General features: G+C 41.4%; 1 protein-coding gene across 1 annotated transcript in view; it reads left to right on the forward strand.

Moving 5' to 3' along the window:
• Positions 1-14,161, forward strand: part of LOC124622441 (myogenesis-regulating glycosidase-like) — a 37,698-nt gene extending 23,537 nt beyond the window's left edge. The window contains exons 4-7 of the mRNA XM_047148139.1: positions 1,126-1,560; positions 8,063-8,219; positions 13,400-13,591; positions 13,703-14,161. Coding sequence (XP_047004095.1) covers positions 1,126-1,560; positions 8,063-8,219; positions 13,400-13,591; positions 13,703-13,830 — 912 coding nt within the window. The 3' untranslated portion in view covers positions 13,831-14,161. The remainder of the gene's footprint in view (positions 1-1,125; positions 1,561-8,062; positions 8,220-13,399; positions 13,592-13,702) is intronic.
• Positions 14,162-20,859: the final 6,698 nt, after the last annotated feature.

Below are 20,859 nucleotides of genomic sequence, written 5' to 3' on the forward strand. Positions count from 1 at the left end.
TGCTGCTGAGTCGGGAGGTCGGTAAAAGGAGCCAATTATTAACCTAGTTCGGTTGTTTAGTGTAACCTCCACCCATAATAATTCACAGGAACTATCCACTTCTACTTCACTACAGGATAAACTACTACTAACAGCGATGAACACTCCACCACCGGTTACATGCAATCGATCCTTTCTAAACACCGTCTGTACCTTTGTAAAAATTTCGGCAGAATTTATCTCTGGCTTAAGCCAGCTTTCTGTACCTATAACGATTTCAGCTTCGGTGCTTTCTATCAGCGCTTGAAGTTCCGGTACTTTACCAACGCAGCTTCGACAGTTGACAATTACAATACCGATTGCTGCTTGGTCCCCGCATGTCCTGACTTTGCCCCGCACCCGTTGAGGCTGTTGCCCTTCCTGTACTTGCCCAAGGCCATCTAACCTAAAAAACCGCCCAGCCCACGCCACACAACCCCTGCTACCCGTGTAGCCGCTTGTTGCGTGTAGTGGACTCCTGACCTATCCAGCGGAACCCGAAACTACAGGTGCCAAACACTACTGTAATAACAATACCTTGTAGTTGTGACATATGCTTTATTGGAGGACACTGCGCCTCTGAATCACGTTTTATTTATCACGGTAGGTCCATGTTCCTGTTTTCTGCAACACCCTTTTTCATTATAATATTACTTGTTTGACTTGTTGCTTCCCAGGATTGCTTACAGTGAGTAGCATTGAGAGCAGGAGAGCTGGACTATCTTTGAGAGCCAAACATCTTCGAGAAATATAAAGGTCGTGGTCTGAGGTACTTATGACACGTAATAAACGTCAGTTGACGTTGGGCCGCTGCGCGACCGATTTAATACAATCCAAGTGGCGCCAGGCCTCTCAAGTGACTAACCACTGGCTCTGATACATTAATAATAGTATGCAGCTCAGGTTATATCACATTACAGCATTCGGTTTAGTCATAATGGTAGTCAGGTGAAATAAATCTCATAGTGATAAATTAATACACCGACCCTGCTAACTCCCACGCAGTTCATGGCGGTTTATTACACAGCCGTCTGCAACTTACACAACATATCACTAAGTTGGTGACACGTAAATCTAAATATTTATCTGTTCACAAATCCCTTTCAGAAAATCAAGACTGAGACGGGAATCGACTCGTTCAAGTTCGACGCCGGCGAGACCAGCTGGCTCCCAGAGCTTCCCGTACTGAGGCCCACGGAGACGAACCCCGTGCAGTACTCCGTGGACTACGTGAAGAACGCCGCCCAGTTCGGGTCGATGATAGAGGTTCGCGTCGGCCAACACAGCCAGCAGTTCCCCTACTACGTCCGCATGCTCGACAAGGACAGCAGGTGGGGCTTCGACAACGGCCTGGCTTCGCTGGTGACGACGCTGCTGCAGATGAACATGGTGGGCTACCCCTTCGTCCTGCCAGACATGGTGGGCGGCAACGGCTACGGCAGCGAGGCGCCCACCAAGGAGCTCTTCATACGCTGGCTGCAGGCCACCGTCTTCATGCCGGCCATTCAGTTCTCCTACGTGCCCTGGGACTTTGACGACGAGGTACGTAACTCTCTGTGGACTCATCATCGTCCTCCCTTTGTCAGTTAGAGTTCACGAAGATCGTTCTATATTACTTTCAACATCCATAGTCCTGAGTACACAGAGTACGCAAAGGAACTTGCCCCCCCTTCTTGCGGCGGTGTACCGTAGGTCTCTAAAAGAGCGTAGCGTTCCTAAAGATTGGAAAAGGGCACAGGTCATCCCAGCTTTCAAGATGGGACGTCGAACAGATGTGCAGAACTATAGACCTATATCTCTAACGTCGATCAGTTGTAGAATTTTGGGACGCGTATTATGTTCGAGAATAATGACTTTTCTGGAGACTAGAAATCTACTCTGTAGGAATCAGCATGGGTTTCGAAAAATACGATCGTGTGAAACCCAGCTCACGCTATTCGTCCACGAGACTCAGAGGGCCATAGACAGGGGTTCCTAGGTAGATGCCGTGTTTCTTGACTTCCTCAAGGCGTTCGATACAGTTCCCCACAGTCGTTTAATGAACAAAGTAAGAGCATATGGAGTATGAGACCAATTGTGTGATTGGATTGAAGAGTTACTAGATAGCAGAACGCAGCATGTCATTCTCAATGGAGAGAAGTCTTCCGAAGTAAGAGTGATTTCAGGTGTGCCGCAGGGGAGTGTCGTTGGACCGTTGCTATTCACAATATAAGTAAATGACCTTGTCGATAACATCGGAAGTTCACTGAGGCTTATTGCGGATGATGCTGTAGTATATCGAGAGGTTGTAACAATAGGAAGATTGTACTGAAATGCAGGAGGATCTGCAACGAATTGACGCATGGTGCAGGGAATGGCAATTGAATCTCAATGTAGACAAGTGTAATGTGCTGGAATACATAGAAAGAAATATCCCTTATCATTTAGCTAAAATGTAGCAAATCAGCAACTAGAAGCAGTTAATTCCATAAATTATCTGGGAGTAGGCATTAGGAGTGATTTCAAATGGAATGACCATATAAAGTTCGTCGTCTGTAAAGCAGATGCCAGAATGAGATACATTAGAAGAATCCTAAGGAAATGCAATCCGAAAACAAAGGAAGTAGGTTACAGTAAGCTAGTTCGCCCACTGCTTGAATATTGCTCACCAGTGTTGGATCCGTACTAGATAGGGTTGATAGAAGAGACAGAGAAGATCCAACGGAGAACAGCGCGCTTCGTTACAGGTCCATTTAGTAATCGCGAAAGCGTTACGGAGATGACAGATAAACTCCAGTGAAAGACTCTGCAGGAGAGACGCTCAGTAGCTCGGTACGAGCTTTTGTTGATATTCCGAGAACATACCTTCACCGAGGAGTCAAGCTCCCTCCTACGTATATCTCGCGAAGATACCATGAGAATAAAATCAGAGAGATTAGCGACCACACAGAGGCATACCGACAATCTTTCTTTCCACGAACAATACGAGACTGGAATAGAAGGGAGAACCAATAGAGGTACTCAAGGTACCCTCCGCTACACACCATCAGGTGGCTTGCGGAGTATAGATGTAGATGTAGATGTAGATGAGAGTTTGGGGAGTGTATTTACAGTTTGTGAATATTAATGAAAATGGTACGTCATGTTGACGCCATGGGCTTACATTGGGCACAGACAAAAATAGGAAAACAAAGACTGACTAAACGTATTTCCGTTTCTGGAGCAACAGGAATCAGTGTTCCTGAAGCATCGCATAATTAAACTTTTTGCATTAATGCCTTATTTTAACTCCGCCACTAGTTTCGAACTACCAAACACATTTTCAAGCGAGGCCTACTAAAAGTAAAACACAAAACATTTGTAAGAACACGTAAAAACAAAATTAGGAATCATAAAAATACGTTTCTTAAAATTTCAGTCGGTGTTCACTGAACTGTAGCATACCGGCACTAATATTGCTTGGTTAGGCGACAATCAGTTCGCACATGGGTAATGTACACATAATACATTGTCACATGGAATGTCAGACCAATTCCACTATGTAGATGTATTCATGAAGTGCAGTTAAACTAAACTACGGACTATCGCTGGAGAAAGTTCCTAAGGAAAATAGCTGATGTCTCGTTTAGTGTACGTGGGCCCACCAACAACCAACGGGGAGTTGCACATCAGATCCAAACTGTTCATGTATTTTTTACATAGGACATCACACAGGAGTGATATGCATGTCAAACTTTTGTTATTTGTATTATTCCTATGTAAGGATGTTAACGCTGAAGTCCGTGTTTTTCAATGAGGTTTCGTGATTGAACAAAATAACTGTTAGTGATAAGTACATGGCGCTGTAAATTATGTAATTCGAACTGTGTTACGGTAGATTGATTTATGCAAATGTAGCACATACATGAAGAGTTTGGATATGAGACGCAAGTCTCCGTTGGCTGCAGGAGCGTGCACGGATACATAAGGCGACACACTGGCGACACCAGCTGCTCTCCTCTGGAAATGTCTCCAGCGCTAGTTCTTTGTCTTGTTTAACTGCACGTCATGAATACATCTATACCGTGAACCTGATCCGAGGTTCCATGTGACATTGTGTTATGTGTATATTATCTATATCTGAATTTGTTGTAACCCAACCACTCACTATTACTCCAGGTATTCACAGTTGAGTGAACAACTACGGAAATTTTCAGTAACTGTGTTATTCTGTTCAAATTTTTTATGTGTTCTCATAAATGTTTTGTATTTTAGCTTCAATAGGGATCTCTTGAAAATGAACTTGGTAGTTGGAATCTACTTTGCAGCAAAATAAATCGCAGCTGTCACAGAATTACAATAAAGAATTTATGTTATCTAATTTGCTTGTTCTGTCCTTATTTCACGTTGGAAGTACGTGTTAAGTGTTCGCGTACCACTAAATATCGTTTTGGGAGTTGAGTGGGTGATTATGATATATATCGGTTGTGTAAACGCGTTGATCTGGTGCTGTAGTTGTATCTTTTCAGATAGTTGCCTACAATCCAGGCTTATATAATATAGGAGCAGCGCAGAGGTAAATTTCTGCCACAACTGGAATGTTAACCCCAGTAGGTGAGCGAACCCAACTGAGTAATATTGTCCGAAACAGAGCGACCATGACTACCTCCATGCTTACTACAGCATATAAAAAGGAAGAAGTTTAGGGTTCAACGAATTATCTACCAGAATAACCGTAACGGCAATGAGTGCAAAAAGATTGAGGAAGAATGCGGATGAAAGTCGCCCAAGTCAGTTTCAAGGGAAGAAACTAGTGATATCGCGAATGGTGGAATCCAGGTTTTAAGCGCTCTCCTCTCGAATACGAGTGTGGTGTCATGCCATGGGGCTACCTTATTCGTTCACATCATTTCAGAAAATCTTCTTGTCCCCTAGAGGATCTAAATTATGGCACTGAAGTCTGGAAGGTAAACTCGTTCTCCATTAAATTCAATTTATTCGCTTCTCGGTTGTCATGGCCGTCAGCAGATAACATGAGAGAAAAAACACCCTGCGAATGATACTGAAAGTCACAATGTGCGTTGATGAGTCAAAACATTATAACCACCTGCTTAATAGCTTTTTGCCCATCTTTAGAACGAAATACATCACTGATTCTGCGTGTCACAGATCCGACAGTTTGTTGGTAGATTACTGGATGAAGTGGCATTAGATGTCCACGCAAGGACATGTAATTCACATAAACAACGGGCCGCTGATCTGCGTACGCGGTGGTGCGACTAAGCCACTCAGATAGATTCCATAGGATTTACACCAGGCGAATACTGTCACTGAGACGTCAACGTGAGTTCGCCCTAATGTTCCTCAGCTCACTTCAGCACGTCTCTGGCTCCGAGACATGTACAATTCTTTTTCTTTCTTTTGCTTGTGCCGTATATCCCGCGGATACGCAGGGTCGGCGTGGTTAATCGGATGTGGCAATGTTAGTTGAAGAGGTGGACGGATACCCTTCCTGCCGCCACCCCTTATCCCCCGGGAAGGAATTGGTGTACCCCAATTATCTGCGACTAGTGTAAGCCGTGGAAGAGTGCAAAAGTGTTCAGATGTCTGCGAACCTTGTAACTGAGGCGGGACGTGGAGACCAACCCGGCATTCACCTAGGGGGATGTGGAAAGCCACCTAAAAACCACATCCAGGCTGGCCGACACACCGGCCCTCGTCGTTAATTCTCCGGGCAGATTCGATCCGGGGCTGGCGCGCATAGCCGAGTCCAGGATGAAGCGCGTTAGCGCGCTCGGCTAACTTGGCGGGTAGACATGTATACTTATACTGCTGAAAAACGACATCGCCGTCGGGGAAGACATCAAGTAAGGGATCCAGGTGGTTTGCAGCTTCACCGTGCTTTCGGTTATTACCACACGTCCCATGTAAGTGTAGAAAAATGTTTCCCATGGCAAAATACGGTTCCCACCAGTCTGTATCTGTGGCGCGCTGCACGTTTCGAGCCGCCGTTCACCTCGATGACGTCTTTTGTGGAGATGACCATTGACCTGTGATTCACCCGAAGAGCCGGCATGTTGCCACTGATAGATAATCGAATCCTGATCTTCCCGTGCCCACTACAATCGTAGTTGACGATGTCGTTGTGTCAACATGTGAACCCGAAGGGGTAGTCTGTTGCGGAGCTCCATGTTCAACAATGTACGATGAACGGTGTACTCTGAAATAATTGTGCATGCACCAACATTGTGCTGTTTCGGCAGAGATGCTATCGATTACCATCTATCTTACTTTACAGAGCAGACAAGCCTCCTAATCCGAACATTCTGTGAAGTGAACATTCGAGCAGCTTTCAAGGTACTCGTTCACGGGCTCTGCGTAATGATAATCATCCCTTTGACAAAGTCGCTTATTCCCCATTTGCAGCTCACATCTTCACCTGTCCGCCTCTGCACCGCTTATATACTTTTGTTAGCGCGTCACGTGCCTGCAATACCACCAGGCAGAACAGGACGCCGCGATGGGCAGTGGTCATAATGTTTTGACTTATCAGTGTATGTCTGCCGTAAGCCACACTACAACACTCTATCTATGGTGATTAGAGTACGAATACAAACTCGAAGACTGTGTTGATCGTAAAGTTACCTTCCCAGAGGACGACGCAATATTTCACGAAGAGAATGCACGAAGAGAGGTGACGGAAGTCATAGGTTAGCACATATACAGTATCTCGTACACAAGGTTTAAATGGCCATTGCATTGGCGGAGCCGTTGTTTGTACTTAGGTCATTCATGTGAAAATGTTTTCGACGTGACTGTGGCAGTGCGGCGAAAATAAACAGACTTTGAAGCGGAATGGTTGTTGGAACTAGAGGCGTGGGACTTCCCATTTCGGAAATCGATAGGGAATTCAATATTCCGAGATCCACAGTTGCCAAAGTATGCCAAGAATACTAAGCCTAAGGCATTACCTCTCACCATGGACAAAGCAGTGGCCGACGGCCTTCTCCTAAAGGCCATGAGCAGGGGGCTTTACGTAACGAGCAAGCCAACAGACACGCAACACTGGGTCAAACAACGGCAGAAATCAATGTGGGACGTACGCCGAACCATTCTTTTGGAACAATGCGGTGAAATTTGGCGTTAATGGGCTATAGGGGCAGACGACCGAAGAGGGTGGCTTAGCTGGCAGCATGATATCGGCCTGGACAGAGTTCAGTCGGCAAGGACAGACCCCACGAATCCATGGACCCAAGTTATCTACAAAGCACTGTGCAGGCTGGTGGAGGCTCCGTAACGGTATTGGCTGTCTCTACATGGAAGGGACTTGGTCCTCTAGTCCAACTGAACCGATCATTGACTTGAAATTGTTATGTTCGGCTACCTGGAGACCATTTGCAGCCATTCACGCAGTTCTTGTTCCCAAACAACGATGAAATTTTTATGGATGACAGCGCGCCACATCACCGGGCCACAATTTTTCGCGACCAGTGTGAAGAACATTCTGGACAGTTGGAGCTCATGATTTGGCGACCCAGATCGCCCGAAATGAATCCCATCCCACATTTATGGCACATAAACAGAGGTCAATTCTTATCGCATCAGTAAAGCTTCCGGAATTATGGACAGGTATAGAGACAATATTGCTCAATATGTGTGCAAGAAACCTCGAACGACTTTTTGAGTCTATGCCACGTAGAGTCGGTGCAGTACGCTGGGCAAAAGGAGGTCCGACACGATATTGCGAGGTATCGCTTGACTTTCGTTACCTCAGTGTATAACGTCTTTAAGAGTGACCTCTTGTCCTCATCAAAATGTTATGTTATTTAAGAAGAAAGAATGAATTATAGTCTAACAAGTACTTCAGATAGAGATAGCATTGTACCTGATAAGTTTATTGTAAATAGATTGTAGGCATGTTCCACTACGTGTAGTGAAAGAATTATAGTATTCAGAAGGGTTAATCGCAACAGGGTCCATTGTTCCTGTTACCCACTCTTTTTTCTCTGATAACTGCACTCTCTTGTACTCTGTGGGGTGTGGGTGAATTGGCCAGAAAGTTCTGGGAGTGTCGGCGCTGTTGCAGACGGTGGAGCTTAGCCGTCAGCTGGTGGCGCTGCACGCCCAGTACGCCCCGCGCATCGTGGAGCTGATGAGGAAGGCGGCAGAGGATGGCAGCCCCGTCAACCCTCCAATCTGGTGGGTCGACCCCACCGACGACACGGCCCTCGGCATAAACTCAGGTACGGAGAGCGAGGCTTCCCTCTCTGACACTGTGTGTGTGTGTGTGTGTGTGTGTGTGTGTGTGTAAGTGTGTGTGTGTGTTCATCCTACTGTTACAGTTTCTCACCTCGGATATTTCTTATGACTTCTTGTGATGTCTTACGTTTACCCATCACATTAGAATGAAGACAAAAAACAACATGCAATAGAAGTATAGTATAGTCGCAATGGCTTTTGAAATGTGTGTGGTAGCGTTTCAAATGGGAATATTTTCAAATATTATTACATTTTTGTTTTATTAAATCTTTCCTTATTAATTTAAGTTCTGAGCTGGCTGCTTCAGTGTAATTTCGTTCCCTTCCAGACAGGTACGGAATTTCTTGCTCGTTCTGACAGATACAGTGTTGGTAACCAAAGCTGGGTTACAAAGTCTTACTTATTTGTCCACATGCCATCGCAATGACATTTTCTCTTGATTACACTTTTTATCTCTATACTTTGGTGGTTGCTTACCAACCATACAAGCTTGTAAACTGAAGTAAGAAAGTCCGATGATCTTAATCACCAGCAACAAGTCTCCAGATATTGATGCAACTTACAGCACATACGTAATAGTTTTGGTGTTTTCACACACCCATGGGTGATACTTATGATCGCTTTTTATTGTTTCTGATTATATCACATGTGGGTGATGACTCATCAGTATCCATTAGCCGCAAAATAAGTTTTCGCCTTAGAAAATACTACTTCATAACACCACATAGCATTTGCTCCTTTTTCGTAGTAATGGTACTGACACTAAATCAAATACTATTTACTTATTGTACACGCAGTACTCAGTAGTGCAGTCATGTTTCTATAGCTGTTAATTTGACAGTATGATGTTCCTCGAATCTATATCTACATCATACTCTGCAAGTCATATTACAATCTTCGGCTCAGGATACCCTACCATGTTCCACTCGCGAATGCCGAGTGGCACGAATGATTGACGGAATGCCTCTGTGTTAGTTCTAATTTCTCAAATTTTCTCGTTGTAGTCATTTTGCGAGTCGTATGCTGGAGGAAGCAAAACGTTTCACGACTCTTTCTGGAAAGTACTCTCTCGAAATTTCAACAGTAAACCTCTCCGTGATGCACAACGCCTCTTTGGTAACGTCTGCCACTCGAGTTTTTGAGCGTCTCTATAACGCTCTCGCGCCGACTAAAAGATCCCGTGACGAAATGCGCTGCTCTTCGTTGGAACGTCTCTATCTCGTCCATCAGTCATACCCGGTAAGGGTCCCGCACTGGTCTAGAATCTTCAAGAATCGGTGGAACAAGCGCCTTATAAGCCTCTTCCTTAGTAGATGAGTAACATTTCCTTAAGATTCATCCTATGAATCTCAGTCTGGCGTCTGTTTTCCCTACTATTTATTTTATGTGCTCATTGGACTTAAGGTCCCTGTGGCTACTTAGTCCTAGATACTATAGGCACTGTTTCCAGAAATTTGTCATCAGTAGTGTAACTAGGCAGTAGATGGTTTCTTTTCCAGTGTATGTTACATTTATTTACGTTCAGGGTCAACTGCCAAAGCCTGCACCATTCATGTGACTGAGTGGTAGACACGTGTACAATAAACAGTTCTCTTCAGGGAAGCTCACAGGAACTGTTGCATAAAAGAAACGTCGAACGAATAAACAAACATCACTGTAAAATAGTTGTGTTCTGAATAGTCAACTTACACATTGATGATATGGATGTGGTGCAGTACAAAGTCCTTTGTCTGTTGATATCCTTGACATGCATAATTGTAAGTGTCTATTCGATAAATCTGTTTTCCCTGACTGAAGTTAAAGTTTCATAAAGCTACCTGTCCTAGCTGTGAAGCGAAGTATCTACATCTACATCTACTTCTACGTGATTACTCTGATATTCACAACAAAGTGCCTGGAAGAGGGTTCAATGAACCACCTTCAAGCTGTTTCTCTACCGTTCTACTTTCTAACGGTGGGCGGGAGAAAAAACAAGTGCTTAAATTTTTCTGTGTGAATACTGATCTCTCTTATTTTATCGTGGTGATCATTTCTCCCTATGTAGGTGGGTGCCAACAGAATGTTTTCGAAATCGGAGGAGAAAACTGGTGATTGAAATTTCATGAGAAGATCCTGTCGCAACGAAAAACGCCTTTGTTTTAATGATTGCCACTCCAATTCACGTATCATGTCTGTGACACTATCTCCCCTATTTCGCGATAATACAAAACGAGCTGCCCTTCTTTGTACTTTTTCGATGTCATCCGTCAGTCCCACCTGATGCGGATCCCACACCGCACAGCAATACTTCAGAATAGGGCGGACAACCGTAGTGTAAGCAGTCTCTTTAGTACACCTGTTGCACCTTCTTAAGTGTTGTGTCAATGAATTGCAGTCTTTGGTTTGCTCTACGCACAATGTTATCTATGTGATCGTTCCAGTTTAGGTTATTTTTAATTGTAATCCCTAAGAATTTAAGTTGAATTTACAGCCTCCAGATTTGTGTGTAATCGAAATTTAGCTCATTTCTTTTAGTACTCATGTGAATAACTTCACACTTTTCCTTATTCAGGGTTAATTGCCACTTCCGCACCATACAGATATCTTATCTAAATCATTTTGCAAGTCGTTTTGATCATCTGATGACCTTACAAGACGGTAAACGACAGAATCATCTGCAAACAATCTAAGACGGCTACTCAGATTGTCTCCTATGTCGTTAATATAGATCAGGAACAATATAGGGCCTGTAACACCTCCTTGGGGAACACCTGATATTACGTCTGTTTTACTCGATGACTTTCCGTCTATCACTACAAACTGTGACCTTTCTGACAGGAAATCACGAATCCAGTCGCACAACTGAGGCGGCACTCCGTAGGCACGCAGTTTGGTTAGAAGACGCTTGTGAGAAACGGTTTCGAAAGCGTTCTGGAAGTCTAAAAATATGGAATCAATTTGACATCCCCTGTCTGAGATCAGGTAAACACTGAATAGCGATGTACATCACTGTACTGCTAAGTGGCTCCGCTGGCGTCGTCGTGGACTGGCCTGGCTGGGCCCCGGAGAGTGACTGGAGGGTAACTGGAGAGTAACTGGAGAGTACATGGTCTGCCACTGCAGACGACGCCTCTACACGCGGCTGTGTCTCGCATCCTGGGGGGTGCTGTCGCACAAGGGTCGCGGGCCTGGCGCCGCTTGCGTTTGGAAGGCGAGCGTTGCATTAGCGACCGCTGGTGGATGGCCGCTGCACTTGTACTGCCAACTTCAGCGTCTACGACGGTGACCGAACACTATGCGGTATCGACTGTGCAACGATATCACAGACTCCATGTTCATCTTTATCGTCGTCGTCGGCTGATACTCGTGTCCGAGTTTTCATTTCTCTCCTGAGATTTCCTTTGTCACGGTTCAGGCGTTGAAGTGTCGTTGATGGCTTAGCAATTCAATCCTTGCGTGGAACAGGCGGCCACAGACATTACAGCTGATGGAAGGTGGAGGACGTGGCACATCCTGGAGGAGTTTACGTCTCTAGCGTTTGTCATTCTCCATTCTTCGACGTTCCAGCTCAAAGTTTTGAAGAGCATTCGAGGTAACTGAGCGCCAGCGACTTCGATCTTCTGCTATTGTGGACCAGTTACGCGGATCGATGTTCAAATTTTTCTGATTTTTCTTGTAATGATCCTTATAACGTTTGAGAGGCGCACCTAGTGGCCTTTTACCTGTTCTCACTTCGCTGTACAGCATTTGGCGTGGAAGTCTGTCACTCTCCATCCGCGCGCTGGACATGTCCGACCCATCTGAGTTGATGCCCAATGATAAGAGCTCCCATGCTATACATTTTTGCTTTCTCTAGAACAGACGTGTTGGGTATGAAGTCATCCCATTTCATAGTCATGATATATCTTAGCTTCTGTTGGTTGAAGCGTTTTAGTTTCTTCAGATCACAGCAATATAACGTCCAGGTTTCGCAACCATATAGCAGGGTGGAAATGACTACAGCTTTGTACAACATCAGTTTGGTGTACAGTATTAGGTCTTTATTCAGGAAGGCACCATCTTTATTGGGGAGATTTAACAGCACAAAAGAAACAATTAAATCGTTGTGTTCTTCAGGCCTTCTGACCACGAATCTATAGTGCTTGTAAAAGTTACGATCGAAATGCAAAACGTAATATGTTTTAGCGTAACGTTTACAAAAATAGTTTTCCTTTCATCACCTTCAAGAGGGCCTTTAAATTAATAATGTTAAGGTAATGATATAACTGCCCAATCAATAGAGTGAAAAAAGATCGAATATCGCGAATAGTTCGTGTCGTCGAAAATTTTTGTAAAGTGGTAGGAGGAAGTACCACGAGCAACGTAACAAAAAAATGGTTAAAATGGCTCTGAGCACTATGGGACTTAACTTCTGAGGTCATCAGTCCCCTATAACTTAGAACTACTTGAACCTAACTAACCTAGGGACATCACACGCATCCATATCCGAGGGAGGATTCGAACCTGGGACCGTAGCGGTCGCGCGGTTACAGACTGTAGTGCCTAGAACCGCTCGGCCACTCCGGCCGGCCAACGTAACAGGAAATCTGACTAGCTAGAAGTAAGTGTGGGACTGGTGGTGCGTTTGAAGGTCACTTTTGTACTTTTTTCCTGAATAACTTGAAAAGCGGGGCTTCCAGCGAAAACGAATCGCAGTACAATTTAACTACATTCAATTTCATACATAAAAATCATTCTCAGTTTTCTTCTGTAGGTCCAATTGTATGCGCGTTCGAACGAGAGAATATGAACATTTCGCGCTTGGTTTTTGAAGGTCGGATATAGAATTACGGGTTCTACGCTAGGAGCAACCGAATCACCCCCAACTTTGTCAGCACATGCAAATCCAGCATATGAACTTATGCCATGCCCTGTAACTTATGTAGAGATTGTGAATCAGGCAGAGCATAGGAATGCTTGATGTTAACCTCAAATTAAGGAAACAATGACGATTCCAATAACACAGTACCAAAACTGGAATTCAGCATAGTGGACTGCATAGCCTCACACACTGGACTGGTAAATACTAAGGAACTAATATGTTGTATCGTGATACCACTGCGTGTCTGGCACTTTCGTACTGCTCTTCTCTTACCAAGAGACTGGACTATGCAGACGGTTGTGACATGTGCCGTTTTCTGTGCAGAGTTCCTGCTTGGAGAGGACCTGTTGGTGGCGCCGGTGCTGCAGGAGGGCGCCGTCAGCCGCGACGTCTACCTGCCCAGGGGCAGCTGGAGGGACGAGGCGAACTCAAAACACCCAGTCATAGAGGGCCCTATCTGGCTCACCAACTACTCGGCTCCACTCAGTGTCCTGCCTTACTTCACCCGAGCCTCTGGTATGCGTGCCTCATAGATCATAACAGTATGCCTAAAATGAGGAATACAGACTGTTATGAAATGTAACAGCGATGCTGTAAGGTTCCTAATAAACGCATTTTGTCTTTCAGATGTCGCTGACGCCACTGGAGGTTCCTCACAGATTCGACTGTTCATTCCTGCAACAGGTTCCAGTTGGGCAAGCAGTACTGTACTTTTGTACATTTGTTCACTTGCCTTCCGCCGATTACTTACATAATTTGCTTGTCGTTCACCTTCAATATGTCTTACAAACGTCAACTCTTGCCTTTAAAACAATGCTTACACTTCTTTGAACACTCTGAACGACGTGAGCACTGGTCCTGAAACACATTTTGTATATTGGTAGTATTTTGAGTCCGAGTAATAACAATATTTTGGTACATTCTAAACAGCAGACTCATTACAATTTAACTTCAATAACTGAATGTAGAAATATAATTATAGGAAGATATTATGGAATGTTGTAAGATACTAGGCAATAGGCTATAATACACAATAAAGAATATTAATGAAGTCGTTTCTCATAATCCTGTGTAGTAATGTTCTGTTGTCCATCCATGAGAACGCCATTCATTCCCTAAATTTTTTTTCAAAGAGTCAGAAAAACTCATAAATTCTTGGTAATGGAAAAATGTGGTTCCCTTTCCACCAGGAATAAAGTTCATACTTGCTATGTCGAAGGCAAACCTTTAAACAAACACGCCAGTATGAGAGTTAAAGATTTCATGGTTCCTCTGAACTGCCTTGAGACTCAAGGCAAGTTCCATGCTCCACTCAAGGATTCTTCCACTTCATCCCACATGCCTTGTATTCTCTAAAACTATTCTTCTACTGTCTCATGTCCATGAAACTGAAAGAGAGAAGTAAATCTATGTTTAATTATAGTTGTTAGAGTATTTATAATTACCACTGATCTCTTTATAGATGTTATTTATGTCATAATACTGTAATTATTTTTAAATTGTTATTATTGTTACTATAGTGACGATATACATATATGTAACCAGTGTATACTAATGTGTCAATTCTGAGAGGTCTGAAATACTTAGTTTGCACATATTTGTCATGTATAGACATTGATGTGCTGTAAGAGCTGCCAAAAGGCTCCAGTATGAGCAATTTGAGTTAATATGAGTAATGAACACATACACCAACTGCATATTCTGATTCACATTAATACCACTATGCAGGAAATAATGACAGAAACCACTCATATATTCTACTTGTATATTTATCAGATTTATTTGAATGTGCATATGGAAGAGTGTGTTTAGCTGTGTTATGGAAAATTCTTTCACAACATTCAGTATGTAATTATAAGTATGATACAGAGCTAGAAAGCAATACATTCAAAACATGTAGAATTCCAATAGAGTGGTACAGTGTGGTGCCAATTCATTTACCACTGCAATGATGTAAAAATAATACATTAAAACGTATCACTAGTTTTTATATATCGTGACCGCTATGAGCTGAAAATTTTATTGAAATTACAATCAGAATTGGAGTACTTGAGAACATTTAAGGTAGTTTTAACTGATTTTGCTATGACATTTCTGATAATCTCTAATTTGAGTGTTGTGGTGTGTGATTTTACTTGATCTCTGAGGAAATAAGGAGAGTAATTTTTCTATAGCCAATTCAGTATCATTCTTCAATTTTCCTACTTCAAGCATCCTATTTAACATCAGTACCCAGTTTCTTCGAGAATCACATAAACTCTGTATGGGCGTCATGTGTAGCTCCAGTAATTTATGTCTGTTATATTCTTATACAGAAGCTATTTATTGTTTTCTAATTTTTAAAATTTTTTTCGTTATTTTACTGATATTTCCATTGTTTATTGTTATAAACTAATTAGGAAGTTGATATACAAAGTTCCTTATGTGTTCCACTTAATTAAATCATGAAAAAGTTATAAGATAATTGTTATGTGGAATGTTGTCTCACACTTATACAGATCATGAAACAAAATTATAGAATAAATCTTACATAAAACATTCAAAGTTTTTTCACTCAAGTGTTCATTTCATTATCTCACAATCCTACTTCACAGAACGACCAAGACATTTGTTACAAAGTATTTTCACATCAAATGATTGTTACATACAAAGTCACCACAGCCATCACATGTTCAATTTGTTTTCTGTGAACACAAGACACATTTAGTTCTCTTCCTCCCCATCCCCTTCCCTGTCAGAATCTCAGCACATGTTGAAAACCACTAGAGTTTACTCTACCTGTTATGGCCTTAGTTCTTTTCTGTGCATTCTGATTCTTCCACTTTTTTGTAGTGTTGCCATTTCTTTAGCAAGGCCTATTAGACACTGCCTCCTTGCTCTGTTTTTTTTTCATGCATGGTGGCTATGTTCCAGTAAGGAACATGGACATTGATACTTGCCGTATCTATCATATCACAAAAAATAGCACTATGCCATCTCCTAGTAGCCCGTTTAATTGAATATTGCCTTGCCATCATGTTAACATTGTCTCCACCAGATTTTATGCTGTTGTAGAATGAAATAACCTCTGACTTTTTCTTCTCATCTAGATTAGTGTCGAATATATCGTGTAAACACTAAAATGACTGCTTTATTTTTGTTTTGAACGTATGGTACCATCAGTGTGTTCCCAGCGAGCATAAAATAGTGAAAAGCTCTTCTCTATCCATGGATGGCAGCCTTTCTTTCGGTACTATCTCTTCTTAAAACGTGAAAGAGGAAAAGAATACGACGTTATAGCTTCTCTTACTGTTTTATCCCTTCATCTTTATAGCTCAGGTTATATACGTACGTGCAACCGACTATATTTTGCCTAATTTCATCGCTTCTGCGACAAAACAATTGATATGCTGGCCACTTCTCCCCGTTTACACGTCAGCATGTCGCAGCCTCCTTGTGGGAATGGCTCCCGTTTCTCTTTCCTTCTTTCAATTGACGCTGCCTAGATGTTTTTAAACAATAACGTAAATGATCCTATAATTTATAATGTGTCAAAAAACATTGTCTATTCGTAACAATATAGTGTTCGTGTAACTTAATGTGTTGCCTTGAAACGCTGTTTAACATTAATGTTGGTTCCAAATAAACCTACCACGCACACAAATGAACAACCCTTCCCTCTAACAAGGTTAATAAGTAGCTGGGCTCATCATATTTACGATGTCTTGTACTATTCATCATATTCCAGAGATTATACAGCGTTCAGGTGCCATAACTGCAGCTCCAGAGATCATGTTTTTATTATTATTATTATTATTTATTTTATGGCCTTCATTGGACCACTGTAGTCAAAAATACAAAGTTCTAAACAAGTTGTTACACTTGGATACAATTTGGTTCGACACTAACTTAATATATTTAGGTAATATAATTATTAGAGGCTATTCTTATATGAAAGGTGTTTTCCTCTTCTGTCTGCCCAATATTTCTTCATTCTTTCAGATATTTTCTTTCTTTCTTTATCTGAGACAACTCTTCCTGTACTCCTTTTATTGATTTTCATTTGTAGTCTGGTTTGCAGGTCCTGCAGTATTCTGGTTTTCTCTGTCTTGTTTTTTAGGTCATCTACTGTAATTTGAAGTTCTTTTATATCTTCCTTAATTTCTGTGATCCATTTAAAGTCACTCTTGCTATTCCACAATTTTTGTATTATTTTTTCACTAATCCTGTTTTCTGGAGTTCTCATCAGATGTCCAAAGAATGAGATGCGTTTCTTCCTGATTGTGCTCATTACTGGTTCTATTTTCTTATATACTGTTTCATTTGATGCTATTCTCCAATGTCCATTTATTTTATACTGTTTATTTATACATGTCCTAATTATTCTTCTTTCTATTTTTAGTATTCTGTCAATTTCTGCTGTGTTAGTTGTTTTGAAGATAGTTTCAGCTGCATATGTTATTTCTGGTTGTGTAACTGTTTTATAGTGTTTTAATTTTGCGTCTATAGATAGGTTTTTTTGTTGTATATACTTTTGGGAATGTAATTTGCATAGTTCAGTTTTTTATTCTATTTTGCCATGATGGCTTCTCATTTAGATTGTATGTTATTATTTCGCCTAAATATTTAAATTTATCAACAATTTTGATTTCCTGTTCTCCTATTGTAATTTTGTTTTCAAGTGGTGGATCAGCATAATCTCCGTTTTTTCAAATGACATTCTAAGGCCTACTTTCTCTACTATTTCTTGTAGTGATTTCACTTGTTGCCTGTCTTCTTGAACGGTGTTGGCTAGGAGAGCAAGATCATCAGCGAATCCCAAGCAGTTTAAGCTAATATCAACTTTTGCACTTCCAATTCTTGTCCTCTTTGGATTGTCCTTGTACCATTCTCTCATTATGTATTCCAGTGCACAGTTGAAAAGTAATGGTGATAGGCAGTCACCTTGTCTTAAGCCTGTTTTTATGAGGAATGGTTCCGAAATTTCTCCTCTAAACTTCACTTTTGATTTGGTGTTGGTTAGAGTGAGTTGTATTATTTTAATTAGTTTTGGATGGAGTCCTAGATTTCTTAAAATTTTTAATACTGAAGGTCTGTGGAGACAGTCATATGCCTTCTTAAAATCTACAAATGTTATTGCCAGAGGTTTGTTCCGTTTCTTGTAGTATGCCATAATCAATTTTAAACTAATTATCTGCTCTGCACAGCTTCTCCATGGTCTGAAACCTCCCTGATATTCCCCTAACTCCTGTTCTAATTGCTCCTTGATTCTTTCATATAGGATCTTGGATAGAATTTTACATGTGCAATCTAGGAGAGAGATGCCTCTGTAGTTGTCTGGGTTGCTCTTATCTCCCTTTTTGTGTAGTGGATGGATGATAGCTATGGTCCAATGTTCGGGAAATTGTTCTGTTACCCAAATTTTTGTTAGAGCCATGTGTAAGGAGGTCTTGACTGTGTCACTTGCATATTTCCACATTTCAACAAAAACCTGATCTTCTCCACATGCCTTATAATTTCTTTGTTCTTTAAGAATTTCTTCTACTTCTTGGAAAGTTGGAGGGTCTAGTTTGTTAGGTTTGGTTTTTATTGGGGTATTTATGTTGATTTGTAAGGGTTCTTTGGGTTCCTCGCAATTCAGAAGTTTGTAAAATGTTTTTGCCATGATTTCTGCATTTTCCTTGTTACTGTGTGTCATTCTTCCATCTTCATCTTTCAGTATTAGTGTAGGGGCCTCATATTGTTGTAGTTGTTTCCCAAAGATTTTGTAGTAGTTCCTGGAGTTGGTTTTATGATAATTACCTTCTATAGACTTTATAATATCTTTATGAAATCCTCTCTTGATTCTTCTAATATTTTGAGTGAATTTTTTTCTTTCATTTTTTAGGTTGATGGCATTTTCTTCAGTTTTATGTGTTTGAAACTTTAACCATGCTTGGTGTCTATCTTCATGGAATTTGTCACATTCTGATGTCCACTGTGCATGTTTCCTTCGTGGATTCAAGGGAGCTAGATTCTCTGCTTCTTTTTCAAGATTAGGCACTAGTTGTTCTAGATCATCTGTTAATTTGATGGTTTGTGTTATTTGTTGGTACTTATTATTTTTAATTAGCTAATGTGGGTCAAACCTCCTTTTTATTTTATTAGTTTTTCCGATCCTCTTCTTTAACGGTGTGAATTTGATTTTTATTTTAACTATATAATGGTCTGAGCATGTGTCTACTCCTCTCAGTACTTTAACATTGTGGATCTCCTTATGAAAATTCTTGTCCATACAGACATGGTCTAGCTGCCACTCGCCCTTCCTCCAGTCTGGAAGTTTCCATGTTTTAAGTTTACTTGGCTTCCTCTTAAAGTATGTTGATTTATATATAAGGTTGTGTTCTCTGCAGAGTTCTACAAGTCTTTGACCGTTTTTGTTTGTAAATTTATGTGGACTCCATTTTCCAATTATATCTTTATATTTCCTTTCTTTTCCCAACTGAGCATTGAAATCTCCCAATAAGATTTTTACATTCTTTTTATTTACTCTGTTCACAGTTTGTTCTAGAAGGTCCCAAAATTTATCTACCTCTTCCTTTGTTTTTGTTAGACAATTTTTTTCATTTTTTGGGGCATGAGCATTTATTATTGTATAGGTTTTATTCATTGTTTTAAAGCTTAGAGTCGCAACTCTTGGTGATACTGCTTGGAAATCCGTTATTGAACCAAAATTTTTATGTTTACTAAAAACCCTGTTCCAAACTGGGGACATTGTTTCATTGCCCTCGGTCCTGGTTTCCCATTATAAATTCTGTATCCTTGTGATTCGAATGGGTCCTCTGTGGTGTTTCTCATTTCTTGGATCCCTGTTATTAAAATTTTTTGTTTATTTAGTTCATCTGTGAGCTCCTTGAGTTTTCTGGTCTGAAGTAGTGAGTTTATGTTGTGTGTTGCTATATAATTTATTTGCTCATGTTTAATCTTCTTTTTGTGTTTTAGTGTGCATTTGGATGGTTGCGAACGCTCCGATTCGTTGCTGTCTTCTAGTTGACTACCCACCGAATCCGATGTAGCCTTTTCCTGCCTTTTTGAACAGGACGGCAGAATTTTTTTACTAAAAGACCTTTCCATTTTTGACTGTTGAAGGTTGTCAACCTTAGTTGGAGCAAGCTCCGATTTACAACTCCGGTTGTTAACTGCAGAGGGTGTGTTTGGTCCGTGAGAGCTATTTTATTTCACTCAAGTCCGCCAGTAAACCGGTGAGGACTTCCCTATCCGCCACCTGGGACACGCCACGTAGGAGTATCACCTCTCCTCCTACTATGACAGCATAGTAGGTTGGTGGAGAGATCATCTTTAATTCGTTTAACCTAACAGCTGATTCCTGAAAGCTGTAGGTACTGCCCATTTTGTTTGTCGCGTTGTTCAAACCCCCTTGTTTAACTTGAACTGACACTTAAATAAATAGGTAATTCGGCTGTAGAGCCTCAGGTAAGTAATAAAAATAAACGAAATCGTAAAAAATTATCCTACAGCTTTAAAATAATCCCTAGGTCTTTTTCCAGTTCGATGACTGTTTAACTTGAGGGGCACTGCATCTGTAATGATCTTTTTGGTGCTCTCAGCAGAGTAGATGACAGGCTCCTCTAGGGTCAGGAGAATAGCTGTACCTTAAATCTTTTCCTGCTTTACAAGTGTATAGGGTAAACATCAATAAAACAGACAAATTGCTGGGACGGATTCCTGACTGGAAATGGAAGAAGGAAGATCCTATGCAGTTGTGTCAGTAAATGTTTCGTTGCCGCGGTAGATGGCGCTGTGGA

The sequence above is a fragment of the Schistocerca americana genome, chromosome 7 (genome assembly GCF_021461395.2).
Source record: "Schistocerca americana isolate TAMUIC-IGC-003095 chromosome 7, iqSchAmer2.1, whole genome shotgun sequence".
Classification (NCBI taxonomy): domain Eukaryota; kingdom Metazoa; phylum Arthropoda; class Insecta; order Orthoptera; family Acrididae; genus Schistocerca; species Schistocerca americana.